Below are 21,182 nucleotides of genomic sequence, written 5' to 3'. Positions count from 1 at the left end.
CTTAGGATTGGAGGGAGTTCTACCTCTCTCTCGTTTCGGTTTTTAATTTTAAATTTCTTACCATGTGGGGTTTTGTTATGCCTACCTTTCTGGGTACCTAACCCTAGTCGATGGCAGATAAGGAAAGACCCCAACTATGGGGGTTTTCCAGGGCCATTGCTCCCTGAAACCTCTAAGGGGGCCAGGTCCTGGCTCGTGGTCCCGGTAGGTCGAATTCCATATACTAATGCCCCGGTCTAATATATCACACATTAGCCCGATAGCTCCAGGGAGCCTTTGGGGCTCACCCAGAAAATGGTATTTCATTACATTCAATGCTGGTTTTATTCCAAAGAATGTGTATACAAAGAACATAAGAGTAATGCCAGTTGTAGGGATAGGAGTTACACCCACTAATGAAGCTACTATTACACAAAGCGTTTCAGGCAAGCTTCTGATTCTCTCATTGGAACCTCTAAATCTTTATCCTCCACTCTGCTTGTATTCAGAGTGTTCTCCGTGAGTGCCTGATTGCCTTCCGGGGTTCTACTGGTTGCCCACAAGAATCAGGCCTAAATGATTTCTATTTATTAATTGCTGAAAGTCCGTAGTCCTTTTATTATGTCATAAGTATTTATTCCCTTTGTCTTCTTCATTGCTTTCATCTGTATCTTCGTTGGCAGTGCTTGGGTAATGTAGGCCCTTGCCACGATTATTGCAGGTTAAGCAGTATAAATGAAGAGGACATTTGCCTTTGGTTTGCTTGTTGCTATACACTTCGATTAATTTATCTGAGATTTTTTGGTGATAACTGTGGTATATCTGATGGCACGAATTGCATTCATATATACATGTTAGGCTTATATTGAGGCCTCCCCCCCAAAGGTTAAAGCATTGACCCTCCCAGGATGCAACCCCCCATAGCAAGTTGACTAATTCCTGAGTACCTATTTACTGCTAGGTGAACTGAGGCATTAGATGATAGGAAATGTGTCCAACCATCTCTGTAATGCCTGAGATTTGAACTTTTAATTCCCGAGTGTGAGTCGAGAACGAACCCTACTGGGACGATACATTTCATCAAGAAAGTTCAGTGAGGTATAAACTATCCTTAAGATTTTAGATTACTTGCTTTGGGCATTTGGATAACTCTAATATCTAACCAAAATTCTTTTGTAATTTGTAATATAAATGAAGTGGATTGATAAACATATTTATTCCCAACAGTTGGACAGTCAAGATGAACAAGCAGCTGCTATCCGAAGAGAATTAGATGGTCGTATGCAGAAAGTTGCAGAATTAGAACGGGTGAGTGTCTTTTAAGATATTTCAAGTGATTCATGTACAGAATAAGCAATTGGCTTGAGTGTAATTTTCTTCAGGTTCTGTTGTTAAATGTGTGATGTACAGTATATGTAGATTGATATATTACAGGTTTACTGAATTTTACTTTTGTTTTGGTTATTAAAGTGGTTGAGGAGTCCACTTCTTGATTTGAGTCCATTAAAATTATTATTATTCTTAGAAAGTAAGCACAGTAAACATCAATTACAGTACATACATACCCCATTTAATGCTACATAGTGCTAATTTGTATAACACTACTGTATTTGTCTTGAAAATATTTGTCTAAATACTGTACTGTATGAGTACAGTATACTGTAAGAGCTCAGAAATTTGGATTCTGTTAACCAGAATCTCAGTATAATCGGAATAAATTCTTGTGCTTGACCTCTGGACTTGAATAAAAATTTGGGTAATTGAGATTTCTGCAGAACGAGAAACCAGAATAAATATTAATTGTTAATTTTTTACATTCTTGGTAAAAAATTAGGCTAACTCGAATGTCCAGCTAATTGTAATGGAGTGGGCCTCATATGATTCTGAATACCTAGTGTAGACACTATTTATGTACTATCTATAAAATAGAATGCAAGACTGTTTGCCTACCTGTCCATTTGTGTGTCTGTCCAAAGTATTTATTTATTTTTGTTATTTATATATACAAGAGTTATATGTGTATATACATTGGAGACCAGATGCTTCGGGTTAGCCTCGCCCAGCTTTCACACGTTAAACATTGGAGGTGTTAAACATTGGAGGTATGCGAGTGTCATAGGCAAGTCAGTGTTGGCTCAAGTGCCATGTTTTAAGAAATGTCAGCAATTTAAGTTTTCTCCTATGATTTTCATAAAGTCTGAAATAAAATTAAGGGTTGTGTTTTCTGTAGAGGTTTGATGTTTACTCTTTCTGCTCACCTGCAGGAAAGAGAGATGAAGAGAAAGAAAGTGAGTAGGGGGAGAGGAGAGAAGAGAAGGAAAAAGGGGTGATGTTGGAGAAGAGAGGAGGAGAGGGGAGCAGAGGGGGAAGAAAGGTGCAGATGGGGAAGAGAGGTTGAGATGAGGGAGATAGGGGAGGGGAATGGGGATGAGAGGGTAGGTAAGGGAAGAAAGAAGAGAGAAGGGGGAAGATTGGGAGGAAGGATGTAAAGAGAAGAAGGGAGGAGAGATGGAAAAGGGTTATGTTAGGGGAGAGAGGGAGAGAGAGAGGCTGAGATGGAGAAGGGGAAGGAGAAGGAGAATAGATATGAGAGATAGCAAGATTAAGAGAGAGAGGGGGGAGAGGGGATAAGGGAGGAAAGGAGGAAGATGGCATGAGAAACCCAGGCATAGCTAGGTACCCCATTTATTATTGAGTAAATTACAGATAGATATAGATACTGTCTGAGCTCACTTATCCAGAGTATATGGGAAGGACTCCCACCGGATAAGCAGAATTCTTACTGGGAAAGTTCAAAAAGTGAACATATTCTAAATTTTTTGTACCTCAACCAACATAATTTGAGTTTCCACACACACACACTATAATTAAAAATATATACCAGTACAGTACTGTAATTTAAAACAGAATCTTCAGCTTTCCTTGTTGTAGTTCATCTTCTTGATTGATGCTGCACATCTTGTAATAAAGAATTCTTGAAAATTTACGTAACCTAATATCAGATGAGATTTAATTTAAGGTGAAACCTAACCTAACATAACACTAAAATTATTGTACAGTACATGAGCTTTTCAAGGTCAGTTTTGACTGCCAGCTGCTGAAGATTCAATGTGTAAGGACACGTTCTGGTAAGCCATATCGTAGGGTATGAACTCACAAAACCAGTCCTTACTTTCTTATTTACAGTATAGGTACGTTACTTTAAACCAGGTATGTAGAACCAATATGCAATATGCATATAAACACTTCAAACATAAGAGTGACCATGTGGAGCTGATACCATATTTTATGCATTGGCAGGACTCGAGAAACAACCAAAGTGTGTGCAGTACATTTATTTAAACACAGGAAAAGGGATAATACACTAACGAGGAATAATTTCTCACTCACCCGCTTAACGATTACAGTTCGACACTCGGATATAAATAGAGGTCAATACCCCTCACACAGTGAGGTTGAGTATCTCATGAGCACACACCACACAACCTGTGTGTGTTGTCTCAGCCCTCTCTCGTGGATTACAGTGACGCTCCTCTCACGAAAACGCACGGGAAAACTTTACACACATATTCATACACATTTACTGATACATACTATCAGACACAAATGAAATAGTAAAATTAACACAAATAAAACAAACTGGTATTTTAACTAAGAGAAACATTTACATTAATAACAACAAAGGCTAACTTTATATACCAGTCATTACAACTGGTTGAAGGATCTTTACTTTCTGGTGAGGCTTCACTAGTTGAAGGTCAAGGTCCTTTGATTGCTTGTGAGGCTTCACTGGGTGAAGGTCCTTGGATTGCTTGTGAGGCTTCAATAGATGAAGGTCTTTGGATTGCTTGTGAGGTTTTCCTGGTTGAAGGTTCTTGGATTGCTTGTGAGGCTTCACTGGATGAAGGTCCTTGGATTGCTTGTGAGGCATCACTGGGTGAAGGTCCTTGCTTGCTGTTCTTACCAAATAAGAATCGAGTTTAGCTTGCCTCCTGTGTTCATTGGCCTCTTATGATCAGCTTTTTGGTTTCCCTCAAGTAGTGATACAGTACACATTTCCAACTTCTGGATTAGCACAGTTGGATGACAAATTAATTAACATGTCAACAGAAGACATGAGTAAACCGTATTTAGCTGTCTGTGGTGTTGGTTCCTCAGTGCCATCTTCATCCTCCTCTTCATCGACCTCACCAGTAACAGACTGTAGAATCTCTTCTTCGCTTATCACACCATATCCTGGGTCATCAGCATCACTTTCTAGCCATTCAAACACATTCTGCTTTTCAAAATCCTTCAAAAATCATATCTTTTTCCTCTTCATTGTTGACCATAGCTGTGAGGTTCAAATTCTTAAAGTTTTTTAGCCCGAGTATCCATGCCAAGTTCCTCATCTTCCTCGAGAGGGAACATCACCAAAACATCATTGAGTATCTGTTTGGTGTACAACCTCTTCGTGGCACAGATAACTCCCTAATCAATAGGCTGGATGAGAAAGGTGGTATTAGGAGGAATGCCACATATGTTATCTTGTCATCATGTTAGGTTAAAGTGTCAATACAGGGGTGGGCAGGTTCATTATCAAGCAATAGCAATGCCTGAGCTTTGCTTGGCCTCACTTTGTGTTTCTTAAACTCAGCACTGCGCCAGCCGACATATTACCAGATGTGATGGTGCGCCAATCGACATGGGACCATGGTAGTATATCATAAGATTTGCAGCTTTCATGCATACAAGGGGCTCACATTTACTTCCTTAGGCCTCCAGTAAGCATCCCCCATCTTGAAAAAACACCCGAGTCCCTCACTTCCCTTTACTTCCATGGCCTATGTTACTAAGGCCTATGTAACGTTCCTAAGGGCTTAAGAATGTGCAGGGCAGCCATACTATGAGCCACGGAAATTTTAACAACAAGAAGTGAGTGATTACCATTATATATTTCAGGCAACATATGTGCCATGTCCATTTATAAGATTTAGGTTTTATATAGGCTTATATATATACTGTGTATATATACATACATATATATATATATATATATATATATATATATATAAATATATATATATATATATATATATATATATATATATATATATATATATATATATATATATATATATATATAATGTATAATATATATATATATATATTATAATATATATAATATATATAATATATATATATATATATATATATATATATATATATATATATATATATATATATATATATATATATATATATATATATATATATATATATATATATATATAATATATATATTCAAGTGAAAACTCCACACACCCCAGAAGGGACTCGAACCCATACTGCCAGGAGCACTATGCAACTGGTGTATAGGAGGCCTTAACCACTCTACCATCAGTGATCATACAAAAAGAGGTGATAGCCGAGGCTATTTGAACTACCTCCCCGACGGCACTTTGATGGTAATCTTGGGCATGGTTGTTTTATCAAATCACCTCCTTTTTGTGGGGCCATGTGAGCAACACAAATGTGAACAAGCCTGAATGGTCCCCAGGCATATATTCAACTGAAAACTCCTCACCCCAGAAGTGACTCGAACCCATACTGCCAGGAGCCAAGAGCAGGATGAACTACAGGAGGGAAAAGACTAGGGGATGTGGAAGAAACCGAAGCCGAGGTGACTAACACCCCCAAGTCCGGGTCCCTATAACCCAAATGGGGCAGCCATAGGGCATCCAGAAAGACAACCAACTGAGCGCGTTGCAGCAACCTAAACCTTGCATGCAATGCGGAAACTGTCTGCACCCGAATATCGGTAACAGTGGTGTGAAGTGGGGTACATCAAAGAACACCACTCACAAGACTCCAGGTCAAAGGTGTCACTGACCCAACAGGCAGCATGCCAGAGGCAAAGCCTGTGAATGTCACCCTGAGACAAGGGGGACAGAGCAACCTTCAAACTCGCACGAAGCAAAGTGGACTTGGAGGACTCCTCATCGGAGCAATGAGCCCCAATGGGGGTTTCCAGGGGCCCTTAGGCTGACTGCTAAAGGAAGCCCAGGCAAGGTACTGATAACCGGTATCCCAGAGCTACCAAGTAATCAAACTAAAAGCTGAATCCCTGCGATGTGTACAATCATGGGGCCTAGAGGAGGGACACCAAAAATACAAGTGGACCTATAACCACACTATAATTGGCTGTATTATTAGCTCTTTCTCTCCCTTTCTCTGGTTTCATCATCATGGCTTTTCTTGGGTCATCCCTTGTGGTCACCTGCTGTCACCTCAACTTGTTTGGCCTGAACAGGGCCTCTTTTGAGCTTGCTATTTTACTTTGCCATCACATCCCTACTCCAGCTGGCTCTGACTTACCTTAATCTCCACTTGGTTACCATTCTTCCAGACCCTGACTTAATCTATGTGTTGGATTCTCTCCCCATTTTGGACTTCTTTTTCTCAATTTCTTGCCTCATACGTGCTGTTTACCTTCAGAGAGAGGCATCTGTTGGTGGAGGTTCACTTCATTTGGCCAGGATATGTGTCATCTTTTCTCTGTCTGTGGCTGCATTGTGGTATTTCCTATGCTCAATGTGGGCTTCTCAGGTGAGCACTTGGTTTCTCATCCTTGGACCATAGCTCTGTGCCTTTCAGTGCATAGGTGTTTAGACTGCCAGGTATTCTTAGTTTTTTTTGTTGCATGCTTTCTGGCTGCTTAGTGGTATTCTTAGTTTTCTTGTCATCTACTCATCTTATGGATTAGGTTATCATACAGTTCAGCTGGGTATAGGCTGCTCATCTCTCCTACATGATGATATTTGAAAAACTAATGAAAAGAATAACAAAATCAAGCATTTTAACAGTATTCTGATATTTTATTCCTAAAGCACATTAATAATGATTAATGTTAAATTTAGGTGTTAATAATACACAGTATATGGTAATTATTTTATTTGTACAATAATGAAACCATTGCAGCAACACTCCCGAACCAGTAAATTGGCGGGAGTCTACTAGACTACATTCTCTTTCCATTCATTTATTTGCTTGCCCATCACATTTCGTATCCACTCCTTTGGTATAAAATTTTTAAAAATAATTTAATAAAGCTTTGTACATACAGTATTTGTATTATATATAGCTAGATAATGTGCTGTAAATATTAATTAGATTTTGAGTTAAATGTTCACTGTCCTCAGTGGCATAAATATCATCTGGATTTATTTCATCTCATCACTTTTTATTAAAAACACTAAATTTACTAATATTAATATTAATATATATATATATATATATATATATATATATATATATATATATATATATATATATATATATATATATATATATATATATATATATATATATATATATATATATATATATAAATAAATAAAATCCAGAAGAAATATGTTCTGTAATTTAATTTACTTCTTTTATTCAGCATTGATAAGCATTAGCCTGTCGTCAAATTTAGAAACTGTATGATGTAGGCTATATATCATATATAGCTTCTTATAACATCTTCTTATAACATATACATCTACAACTACAGAACCTTGGCTTTAGTGAGAATACTAAAATATGATTTATGATAAGCACTTAAAGTATTATCCATTCAGGCAAATAAATATGTTGACAATTAATTATTGAGAAAAATTTAAATTTAATAAATTTTGTAGTGTGAAAATTTGTTATTTATTGATTATTGTTATTTTCTTTTCTGTGTTGGTTTTATCAAATACAATAATGTTTAATTCAGATGGCTATCACCAGATGGCTACTCCATGATTAATCATATTTATACTCTGGATGCTCTGAAATGAAAAAGGTTTTGTCACTCTGGATCATGCCTCTAATTTGGCTTTACAATACATACATATTTGGAGGACAGTAGTATTGTATATACACTTTAACCACTGCACTGCGCTGCATTAAAATATGACACCCCCTGTGGTGTGCAGAGAATAAATTAAAAAAAAATTATTTTCTCTTCTTATATTTTTAAAATGCGGTCTCTGATCACGGGAAACTAAAATAAACTTATGTAAGTGACATACTTTAGCCATGATGGAGCTGAGAAGTTGAGCAATTTATGGGCGGTGTGATGAAGTGCTCCGGGATATTTGCCACCGCCACCCCATGGGGCGGCAGTTGCCGCGAATGTAGCTTTTCATAATTATTTCAATGTCTCTCATTCGTTTCTTCTCTGGCCTTTTGCTGTAGTGTCATTTGTAGAAAGTGTGTCATTTGAAGAATTTATATAGTTTAATGTGTGGAACATCACTATGTTAAAGGAAACAATGGCTGGATGCTGTGTTTTGTACCTCATGCTGTGAATATTAAAACTAGCATTGTATTCACTGATATCTAAATGCTATACATAGTCTTTATCGCACAGTCAGGAGCATCTATGATACTATCAACACAAAATATTTTATGTTACCTATTTTATTCATCATTACTAAGTGTTGCTGTGGCTCTTAGCTGCACAGCGGTGCTGTGCATGGCTCCTGCATGCGCCAGCCTTGGTCGCTCTCTTAGTACTAAGGCTCTCACAGCCAGCATGGATGCTGATAATTTTTTTCAAGATGGTGTCTGTTTACTGGAGTCCTGAGGCACAGGATTTATGCCTTTTGTACCGTGGAAGTTTTGAATCGCTCCTTATACCTAAAAGCGCCATATAGTGCTCTGCGCACCCCCGATTGGGTGCCATAATTAAGGTGCTCTGCGCAGGGCAGTGGTTAAACACCACTGGGTAACATGTTAACATGGTAACAGTGTAAAACCAATTGGTTTTAAGTGTGAATTGTTTAGTAACTCCTTTGCTCATGTCCTTTAAGGTACAGTCCAAATTTAATTGGAAAGTGGTTTTACTAGTTTTGAAATTACACAATCCCAAAAATCCCATTTTAATACTTCGAACAAATCCTCCATTTTTTACATATTTCCGCATTTCATTTAAACAGTACCACATCCTCTTATTATTGTTTTTACTTCCACGTCTTTAAAAAGGAGTTAGAAGGTCTAAAGAGAGATCCGGAAGTAAGTTTTGTTATGGAGATATTCCTAGAGGCCTCAGTAAGCCATAGGTATGCATTTCTCTTTGTAGATGTAGCAGTTAGATATTGAATGAAAGGCTATGTATAAATTGTGGGTATGCCATATATTACAGGTAATATATGATAGATATGTGAACTGTATTCCTTATGTGTTACCCAGAATTCTCAGTTTTTGTTTTTATAATACTGTACTTCAAATTTATACTTTTTTTTTTTTTGGCTAATGATTCTGTTTTTATAAGTTTAGGTAACCTGATGGAATATATATTTACATGTCATTATTGTGTTTTAGGCAAGAAAATGCTGAATCTATGCACAAATTATAATTTCTGTAATGCCATTAGTATAATACTGGGCAATTTGACATGCATTTACATTTAGGTTCTTGAAATGGACATGAGAGAGAATGATCATGTAATAAATTCTACTATAAATATAATCCTCAAATTTTTGTAGTTTGCTCTTAGTGTGGCCAATACTGTACATGTTGAATTTTGGCCTGATGTTTGATTTTATTCATTAATTAATGCTTTTACCACATAAATGTTTAGTTTATTTCTATTTATATCTTACATTCTTGTAGATTGAAAGAAGGCATTTGACCTGGTGCTCCCTGGCACAGTTTTCAGTGCTTGTCTTGCTTCATTTATATTTTTTAGATCTTGTATTTAAAATATGCAACTCTAGTTAATTGTTCCTGATATTGTTATGCAACCTAAGACCCAGGAGTATTTTAAGTTTAATTCATTCATCATCTAGAACATAGTCTAAAAATATTTTGATCGATTTGGTTGTTCATTGAAAATATAAACATAAATCATGAAAACAGATCATGAAAAGTCTGTCTTTTCTCAAAACTCTATTTGACTATTTTTTAATTAATTTAATTAAAGTACGAATTAAATTACGTAGCTTAAGAAATTATAAAACTTATTCCATACATAATATATTAAGATAATTTACATAAATTCTATAGATTACAGTGCGAGTTTCAGAAAGGAAACTCAAATTATAAATGAATTTAAATCAATTATTGGCATTGACTTTATTTTCTGTTTTGTTATATTGACTTGATGTTTACTGCCAGAGGAAATAATTAAATAGATTAAAATTGCCAACAATTCAAACTATTAAAATGATAAATACTGTTTTGCTGTTTGGCACTTACAAGATGAGGCAGACTAAAAGCCAGTAACTCCCACAGAATCGCAAGCTGATGCCCAAATTTGTGGTAAAGGAAATGGAGTCTCTCTACTTGGAGGAATTGAAGACGTCTATAAATCTGTTGATGGCAAATTTAGAAAGTCTTCCGGTCTCAAAATGTTCACAAGAAGGCAAATACGGTTTACAAAAGCTCAGAAAGTACAATCATAGGTAAGTCTTTGACTGACATCTTTTTTATGTTATTAATTTTTTGTGGTTTTTTATTATAACTTTGGTGTATTATTCTAGCATTGTTATTAATACTTATTTGTTTCCAATATTTCTGTCTACTTGGAACTTGCAAAACCTTTTTCCCTCTCCCCAATTTTGTCTTGTTTACCATTTCATTATCCATCATTAAATGAGTTGTATAATATTCAGTACTGTATATTTTGTATACAGTATATTTATTTTGTAAACCCCTCTTGAAAATATAAAAACATTTAACTTTGTTCATCCCTATTCACTTTTCACAATATTTTGTTGCCATGGTCTTCGTATTTAGCGCTTACAGTCAGCTGTGTTTTGTATGGGCCATCCACACCTTCCTTTACTATTACTAAACTTTTTATCTTCACATCTTGTTTCCAGAACTGTATCTGTGTTTCATAGTTTTTCTCATCAATATAAATTGAATTATTTTCCTTTCATTACTTTATTTGTTCAAAGGTTTATTCTTTATTTTATATTACAAGAATATTTTTTTGGTGTATTTTTACAATGAATGGCTGGATGATAATGCTTTGATCATCTGTGTCGGATGAAGTTTTCATGAAAAATAGTAACTTAAAATAAACATACTGTAATGTTTGAATTTATTTATGGCTAATTTTCTTGTAGAAGAATTTAAAGACTCAAAGCTATTTTGGAAATTATTTAAATCCAGGTAAAATATACTAAAATATTGTTTAGTACTGTACATTGTTAATTTCTTAGCTGTCACTCACTGCTACTCATTACTAATTGCTTATCATGGTTGCTTAATAATATGGATAATTTGTAAAAGTATTTCACTAGCTTTCATGATATCCTAAAATAAGGATCCTGTGAATAATGCTTCACGAACAGTCAACAATCTATGAGCATACTTAATTACGAATACTGTATATTGCATGAGCAATATGGATTGTGGCAGTGAAATATATCATTTAAATATATGCTTATTTATCTCAGGACTTGGCCCCTCAAAGGGGTAGTATATAATTTCTTTCTTGTTATTATGTTGCAACCATGCCTATGGAATGGAACTTTTCTAAGAAGGACCTGGTACACCATGAATTTCCTTCCTGAGAGTGGACCATTACAGATTATTTCACACCACTTAAGTCACTCGAAAATATATATATACAAAATTATTTGTTGGCCATCTCATTTTTTTGGCAATTTTCATTGTATATCAGTTGACCAAACCACACACTAGAAAGTGAAGGGACGACGACATTTCAAACCGTCCTGGACCATTCTCAAGTCAATTGTGACTTGAGTTGAGTGATTGCGATACAGTCGATTTGAGAATGGTCCAGGACGGACCGAAATGTCGTCGTCCCTTCACTTTCTAGTGTGTGGTTTGGTCAACATATTTCAGCCACGTTATTGTGACTTCTCGTCTACATTGTATATCAGCTCTCCCTCTCATGAAATGCATCTCCTACCACAGGAATGGTTAAACTTCTTGGATGTTTATGCAACACTGGAGAGAGATGATTTAACATTTGATGGGCTCAGTCTTGGGTATAAGATAAAGATAGTCAGATAATGATTATATATATATATTATATATATATATATATATATATATATATATATATATATATATATATATATATATATATATATATATATATATATATATATATATATATATATATATATATGTCGTACCTAGTAGCCAGAACGCACTTCTCAGCCTACTATGCAAGGCCAAATTTGCCTAATAAGCCAAGTTTTCATGAATTAATGTTTTTTCGACTACCTAACCTACCTAACCTAACCTAACCTATCTTTTTCGGCTACCTAACCAAACCTAACCCATAAAGATAGGTTAGGTTAGGTTAGGTAGGGTTGGTTAGGTTCGGTCATATATCTACGTTAATTTTAACTCCAATAAAAAAAAATGACCTCATACATAATGAAATGCGTAGCTTTATCATTTGATAAGAACAAAATTAGAGAAAATATATTAATTCAGGAAAACTATGCTTATTAGGCAAATCGGGCCTTGCATAGTAGGCTGAGAAGTGCGTTCTGGCTACTAGGTACGACATATATATATATATATATATATATATACATATATATATATATATATATATATATATATATATATATAATGTCGTACCTAGTAGCCAGAACGCACTTCTCAGCCTACTATGCAAGGCCCGATTTGCCTAATAAGCCAAGTTTTCATGAATTAATTGTTTTTCCGACTACCTAACCTAACTTAACCTAACTTTTTCGGTTACCTAACCAAACCTAACCTATAAAGATAGGTTAGGTTAGGTTAGGTAGGGTTGGTTAGGTTCGGTCATATATCTACGTTAATTTTAACTCCAATAAAAAAAATTGACCTCATACATAATGAAATGGGTAGCTTTATCATTTCATAAGAAAAAAATTGGAGAAAATATATTAATTCAGGAAAACTTGGCTTATTAGGCAAATCGGGCCTTGCATAGCAGGCCGAGTACGACGTTCTGGCTACTAGGTACGACATATATATATATATATATATATATATATATTTATTTATTTTACAGTTATATTAAACTGCCAAAATTTATAAGTAAAATCCTGCTCCAAAGAAAAAATATAGTACAGTATTTGGTTTTTGGCGACGCTTTCTGGGAGTCAACAGGTTGCTTTTGTTCCAACTTTTCATTTTCAGATGGGGTCCCAAAATTCTGCCCCCCGTGCTAGAGTTTCTTGTAGGGATCTTCGCCACGATAGGCTGCCCCTCCCTTATTGCAAACGTAGCAGCCTTTTGGTATATTTTAAACAATTTCTAGTCCGTGTTTTAATACCCTTTTCAGTCTAGTTGTCGTTTTCCGTATGGCTGGAGTTATAATTCTTTACTAGAATTACTAGTATTTTCCGTCTTGTATTGTTTTGGTTAATTTAACATTTATTATTACGACGTATTGTTGTTCTTTTATGATCTGTGTTATTATTATTATTATTATTATTATTACTAATAATTTTTTTTAGCATATTCATTATTGTTTTAATTTTTGTTATTATTTTTATTATTTTCATATTACTAATACAGTGAAATTGCACCTGTAAAAATCTCGATTCATTTAAATATTGGATTCACAGGGTGAATTACAACATATTTCAAATCTGATGCAGTGTATTTTGTGTCTGGATAAACTAGATATCCTAGATGATTGGGAATTGCAGTGATGATAACTATTGTAAAATTCAAGTTTATTATTTAGAATAAAAAATATAATTGTACGGGGTATATGGAATTTTGTATCAAAATATATATAAATACATGTTCTGTTATTTTCACTGATAAAATTGTTTAAATTATGGGATTTTTTTATAATGGATACGGTGAAAAAAATGAGATGCACCATGAAGGCCGAGAAACTTAATATAAATTACCCGAGATATCACTGTATTATTGGTATGTTATATTTATCATCAACAAGTATCTCTAGTTTGGTTGGGAGGGAAGATTACCTAGTCGTTTTACCCTTTCATTATTCCTTACCCTTTCTCTCCCTGCCACTAGTTTGTTTTTAACTTTAAAATGATTCTTTGTAAACACTTGAAATTTAAATCACAGTAATGTATTTTTCATAAAACAAAATCTGCTTATGAAAATTGGATTTAACTTTTTATTATAGTGGGGGATCTTCATCTGTGTTTGATGTGGTTTTCTAGACGATATCTTGAGAGCACTGCCTAGCATTATTATAAACCTTTAAACGTTTCTGTCATCATACATCAAAGCTTCGAATGTGATTATGGTTATGGTTAATAATTGTGGATACTTTATGAATAATGATTTTAATCATAGTTGATAATTATCATAGTGATTACAGTATATATAATAATGTGCCAAAATCATCATAGATAATCATTGTACAGTGTGATCTTGAAAATCTGTTCTATATCCAGATTTCACAGTATTTAAGTACAAATCACATTAAACATGCTTTCTCATACTTAACCACTGCACTGCTCTGCATTAAAATATGACACCCCTGTGGTGCACCGAAAATGAATTCTTCCCAAAAACTTTTCTCTTGTTATATTGTGGTTATATGCAGTCTCTGATCATGGGAAACTAAAAAAAAAATATATATATTGTATGTGACATACTTTAGCCATGATGGAGCTGGGAAGTTGAGCAAATTATGTGCGCTGAGTGATGGAGCGCTCGGGGTCACTCGACCCTGCCACCATGTGGGACATTAGTTACTGCGAATATAATGTTTCACAATTATTTTGATGTTTCTCATTCATTTCTAATCTGTTTTTTTGCTGTAATATTATTCAAAAGTGTGTAATTTGTGGAATTTATATAGTTCAATGTGTGGAACATCACTATGCTCAAAATTATGGGGCTCATATATGTGACATCTATATTATAGTCTATGATCAATCAAACAGTGTTTTGCTGTTATTACACTATATACACACACATTGTATATACCTATCTACATATGTGTTCACCATAATGAACCACTAAGTTGGTATAGTGAGCCCAAAACAACAAGAGTGGCCGCAACACAGCAGCTAGCAGACGCCACCTCCGTTCCTCCAACACCCACTCACCATTATTCCTCCTCCCACCATACTATAATTGTTTTTATTTCACTATTTACACATATTATGTATAAATATCTACATGTTTTGTTCATCATAACTATAAACCTAAGCTGGTATGGTGTCCAAATAGCATAGTGGCTACCATACACTGCATGACAAGTCACACAGCAGCCAGCAGACGACACTAGGAGACGACGCCACCTCACTCACCAAAATGGCTCCTCCCAACATACTCCTTTTGCTGTTATACACTACACACACATGTTATATATAAGTATCTACATTTGTGTTCACCATAGCGAACCACTAAGCTGGTATAGTGAGTCTAGACAATAACATGTTGCCACACAGAGTCAGCAGACAACGCCACCTCTCTCTCCCCCCTCACCAAGATTACTCCTCCCACCATACTATGCACATCACTAATTCTCACCACACTGCTGCTATTATCAGAATCCTGGTTACTAAGTCTTGTAAATGAATAACTTTCCACAAGTTTATTTTGTAAAGAAACATGAGAAGTCATTTGGAGATTCCTAGATGGATGAAATAATGGCAGTGTGCTGTGGCCAGCATTGTGAACATCTTGAGCAGCATAGATTCACTGATATTTGAACATTGTACAAAGTCTTTATCACAGGCTCTTCTGTAAGACACTCGCCTGGCGTTCCGCAAGCGCTATGTCATGGGTTCGTATCCTGGCTGGGGAGGATTTACTGGGCGCAATTCCTTAACTATAGCCTCTGTTTAACGCAACAGTAAAATGTGTACTTGGATGAAAAAACGATTCTTCGCGGCAGGGGATCGTATTCCAGGGACCTGCCTAGAAACGCTACGCGTACTAGTGGCTGTACAAGAATGTAACAACTCTTGTATATATCTCCAAGAAAAAAAAAAAATACTATCATGGCTAAATAATACCAGTTACATATATATTTTGACATTTTTAGACGATAATATGGTCATAAGCTGAACAGCAGTGCTGTTAGCTCATGCTGTGCATTGGTTGCTCACTCAGTACTTAGGCTCTCACACCGGGAATGTTGCCCACAATTTTTTTTTAATGGTGTCTGTTTACGAGAGCCCTGAGGAAGCTGATGTGAACCCCATGTATCCACGGGAGTTTTGAATGCTACGTTGTACCTACAAGCACCCTGAGGCGCTCTGTGCACCTCCGATCAAGCGCCTCAAGGTGCTCTGCACAGTGCAGTAGTTAAACACAAAACACCCCCCTTTATTTTTATTTATTTGCCACCAGAAATATTTCTGCTTGAAGTGATCTTTAAATAATTGTTTTTCTTCAGGATATGTGGTAACACTAACACAACACTCCTCAGGGAGCTTTTGCACTACCTAACCTTGATAACATTTCAACATAAATTTAGTCACTTTGCTATGTTACTGCATCTTTGTTGCTGCTGCTATCTGAGCTAGCCAAACTACTCTTGCTGCCACATGTCTTTTCTACTCAAAAACATAGCAGTATTAAACAGAAAATGAATGTTACTCCCTTGAGTTACAGATCGCCACATAGAAAAAATTCACATAGCCAGGATAAGTCCTCAGGTTGACAGGACTGCGCCAGCTACAGGAAAAATTGCATTCTGCTAACTTTATTGTGTATAATAATTTTTAATACAGTTTAATTAGTCAACTATTCTTCAAGTAATACTTTTTATTAAGGGCAATAGAGTAATAATACAAGTATTGAAGAAATATGGTTGACAAGTATTATCGATACTGCGTTATCTAATTTGTTTCACATATATTTAGTACAGTGTGTGAAATCTGGAAAACTGGAAACATTTTCCCGTATGTCACATTTTATTTCTGTAGCAAAATATTTCTGGCTTCCTGAGTCTTCTGTTATATATTGAGTCTTTGATTTTTGAGGTTGCACTGAAGTGATTATACAGTACAGTAATTAGTATACATTACTGTAATTATTATAGAAAAGATAATGATCATATTTAAAATTTGATGTATCATGGTAATTTTCTTTTATATTTATTACTATCTTCTTACAATTTCTGTTCATCATCTTGAAAATGCCTCGTCATATTAACTTGAACTTTAAAATAAATCTTGAGGGAAAACAAACATACCCTGCGGTTACCTTGCATTTATTCCTGGGAGTCAAGGTCCCCGCGGCCCAGTTTCTGACCAGGCCTCCTGGTTGTTGATGGTCTGGTCAACCAGGCTGTTGGATGTGGCTGCCCACAGCCTGATGTATGAATCACAGCCTGGTTGATCAGGTATCCTTTGAAGGTGCTTATTGAGTTATCTCTTGAACACTGTGAGGGGTTCAACATGGCTTCTAGTCAAGTATTGCAGTGTACTACTTGGGAACCTTTAAAGTTTTTATACTGTTGTAACGTACGTTGTAATCCTAGTCAACCCGGGGTAAAGCCACTTTCCTGGTGCCTCTTCCAGTACACAGTGTCATATAGGACCTGTGTTTATGAAGGTGCAGAACAGAGCTTCTCTGAAGCTGCCCGCACTAAGAATGCACCACACATATGAATCACATCATGGATAGGAGACCTTAAAAGCCTACTGGAGATGGAACCTGGCTCCCTCACAGAGATACAGGAAGCATGGAAGTATTACAGTCACCCTCAGTAAAGAAACATCCCAAAAAATTTGCAAAGCAAAACTGCAAAGTTCAGAGAGAAAATAAATGAAGCAGCAAATGACTTCACAAACAATCCACCCAGTAATTAATTCAGACTTCCCCAGTTACAGCTGACTATCAACAGGTGGCAGCACCACATGGAGCTGCTGGCTTTCCATGTTAACATTCCACAGTGTTTCACCTGATGTCAACAGTTTAGGCCGCTCCTTGAGTTGCTGGCCTTATGGGTCCCAACTAATTCTAGATTACTGTCGCCCATGCTTTGAATGCTTTAGACTCTATCCTGTGTGGAGGGGCTCATTTGCTTGTGTATCATTTCAAGATTTTATGTTTGCTTCACATGTGTGTGTGCTTACAAGTCTCACTTGTTGTGTGGACTTTGGTAACTGTTCACTTTGAGCTGCATGTGCTTAACGCCTCCCTTTCCTAAGTGCTCATCTAGCCATTGCTCTGACAGGGTAACTTCTGTGGTGATTTTGGGAGTTTGTCCCATAAAGGCTGGCCTAATGTGTAAGGTGCTTCACCCAGAGTAGTGCAAGGGTCACTGACTCTTCTGAGGCTCTGAGATTGGGTGTGTTCAGAGGTTTTATTGATGAAATGAGTGCACTAGATTTGCATCTTGTATATACGGAATGCCGCTGATGCATTACGTAGCCATGTTTATCCTAAGATATGCATTTGGTGACAGTGCTTTTCTACGAGCAGTCCTAGTGGCTGGGTGTCCTTCTAGGTGATCCTGATTACCTACAGGCCATAGTAAATCCTGCAGGTTTTTGTTGTGGTCAGTCATTGATCTACCAATCGATCCCACACTCACTACTGGAAAGTTCGAGGGATGTCCTTCGACATTGCTACATGCCTTTGGTTATTCATTCTCTCTCTGCCATGCTGCATGCCGAGGGGATGATACCTTCCAACCCAAAGCCTGTGATATTTGGATTTGGAGTCTTCTATTTCTCAGGAAGGTGGCGGGGGTTGTATTTAGCTTTGATGCTTTAGTTTGGAATGATGCCTTCCTGTCTGATCAGGCATCAGGGGCCAGATTCATGAAGCAGTTATGCAAGTACTTACGAATGTGTACATCTTTCCTCAATCTTTGACAGTTTTGGTCTCATTTATTAAACAGTTTACAAGCATGAAATCTTCCCAATCAACTGTTGCTATTGTTATAAACAGCCTCCTGGTGCTTCGGAGCTTATTAACTGTTTAATAATTGTAAACAAAGCCGCCAAAGATTGAGAAAAGATGGACAGGTTCGTAAGTGCTTGCGTAATTGCTTCGTGAATCTGGCCCCAGGTGTGGAACATAGCTGTGCTCTGGAATCTTCATTTGTGACTTTTGAAGTCACAAATCTGAAGGTGGTCCCTGGTGTCCTTCAACTTTTCCTGATCTTTGGTTCTATTTGCGGAAGGTTTGTCAATCTGTCACACCTTCCCCTACCAGGTGTGTTGGTTTCTCATCTTCAGCTGAACTGAGGTACGTTGCCATGGCAGTCGGTAGCTCCCAGTGGTGTTGCCACCTAAAGGTGATCAGCTGTAACTAGAAGGGTTTGAACCAACTACTAAGTAAGTCATTTACAGTCATTTGTTGCTTCATTTCTTGTACACTATTAATGAAACATTTGTCTGTTTTGCTTAGCCTACGTTCTGGATGTTTCCCTTGTGAGGGTGATTGTAACAATCCCCTGCTTACTGCACCTCTATGATTTTGACTCTGGTCTCTGGTAGACTATTAAGGACTCCTTGTGCTGATATGAGTCATATATGTAGAGCTATCTCAGTTATACCTTCAGGGAGCTATCAAGGCCCAACCAGAAGGAGGCATTTTAGTATGCTCAACATTCTCCTTTCTGAATACCTTGGTTCCAGTTGTGATTGGATATGTAGTCGTGTCCAGATATGTGGTGAAATCCCCCCCAGGCATGAAAAATAATAATTTTATAATTAGATAATTCATTGTGTCAGAGGACAGAAAGCCAGAGTGTTTTAATACACATTAGACTTTTATTAATGTGCCCCCCCCCAAGGTCAAATTACTGACCCTGCCCAGGATGCAACCCCACAATAAGTTAACTAACTCCTGAGTACCTACCTACTGCTAGGTGAACAGACCAATTAAGTGAAAGGAAATGTGCCCAACCATTTCTGTCGTACCCAGGATTCGAACCCGGGTTTTCCAATTGTGAATTGGGAACAAACCAGACTGTACTACCGGGATTATGTACAAAAGTACGTAATAATACATTATTGCTTCACTAGATACTTTAAACAACACACCCCAGAATATTCACAGTTCAGTAACAATAAATATGAGTACTCGCCAAGTGTCTGATGTTTCTTCACATATGATCTTAGAAACTAGGTGAGTATGGTGGTATTGAGGCTTGAGGGTTGGGTTAGGTCAGGTTTGGTTTGGTTAGTTTAGGTCTGGTTAGTTTAGGTTTGGTTTAGTTCGGTTAGATTTGGTTAGGTTTGGTTAGGATTGGTTGGGTTAGGTTAACATACGCCATTATACGCTCGTTTCATTGGCATTATAAATTTCCTGAAGAGATAAAAAAAAATCTTCCTGCACGATCTCCTCAAATTTGGACACACACATTCCTTTACACCTTTTGTATCAGCAGATTACTTTTCACCTTGTAATTTCACACATCTAGTACTATGACAAACCTTAAAACCCCTTAGCCATCCATCACTGTACACACAGTTATCATGAAGCTTCATTTGCCAGTGAAAAGGCTTGGCCTTTTCCTTAATCAGCCATCCTGGCACTGGCTTCTTTGACTCATGTATTTGCCTGTTTTGTATCACTCCTAGCGTCAACACTTAACATGAGTGTTACTAATAACTTTTCTGTTGTGCATTGCTACATCACTCTCGTTTTAACTTTAAAAGTCTTCTTTTTAGCCTTCAATATATCTTAAAGAGTGGATTTGTAAACGTTGTATTTGTCACAGACAACATTCCAGATTCATCTTCCTTTTTAAGCTGAACTTTTTGATAAAGATTCATCACGACACGTTTTCTCCTAACTTCACTGCTTTTTGAAGCGCTAAACAACATATTTCTTACATGTCCCGATGCACTAGTGGCAGGATGCAAAAAATATGCACGGATATAAAACAGTGAAAGAAGGGAAGGGTTTTGTCTGCTGCAGGTAAACACAATAACAAGACTGGGTCATTGGACCAGGTGCAGAGGTCGCTCCACGAAACACTGTGGTCGGCCTGCCAAACTACATAAGCTTTTCATGGGTAGAGGTGCCTGGGATTAGACTCGCAAACGAATAGATGTGATAAAGGAAAGATTGAGGTTCAACAGAATGGTCATTGAGTGTATATTTAATGCAGATTTTTAGTTTATTTTTGTGAAAGTTCTATCTGCAAGTTTGAGCCCTTGTATTAGTTTATGTTTAAAGTTCATTTTCATTTTGTTTTTCCCAGCTTTGTGGCTGTAATACAAGTTAGCTTCTTCCCCTTGGCTGGCAGATTCTCAATCAAGTTTCTTTTAAGAAATATTTTTGTTCATTCTTTGCTTCTC

At 36.6% G+C, this 21,182-nt stretch overlaps 1 protein-coding gene across 32 annotated transcripts in view; it reads left to right on the top strand.

The window, feature by feature from the left end:
• Cadps (calcium-dependent secretion activator 1) overlaps positions 1 to 21,182 on the top strand; it is a 537,366-nt gene that overhangs the window by 155,050 nt on the left and 361,134 nt on the right. For all 32 annotated transcript variants that reach the window (XR_011225795.1, XM_069317990.1, XM_069317986.1 and 29 more), the window contains 2 exons: positions 1,207 to 1,287; positions 10,228 to 10,397. Coding sequence is in view for 31 of the 32 variants with exons in the window: in XM_069317990.1 (XP_069174091.1) it covers positions 1,207 to 1,287; positions 10,228 to 10,397 (251 nt within the window). In the remaining variant the exon portion in view is untranslated. The remainder of the gene's footprint in view (positions 1 to 1,206; positions 1,288 to 10,227; positions 10,398 to 21,182) is intronic.

This window comes from Procambarus clarkii, chromosome 89 (assembly GCF_040958095.1).
Source record: "Procambarus clarkii isolate CNS0578487 chromosome 89, FALCON_Pclarkii_2.0, whole genome shotgun sequence".
Lineage (NCBI taxonomy): Eukaryota > Metazoa > Arthropoda > Malacostraca > Decapoda > Cambaridae > Procambarus > Procambarus clarkii.
This window is presented reverse-complemented; position numbering and strand designations above follow the sequence as displayed.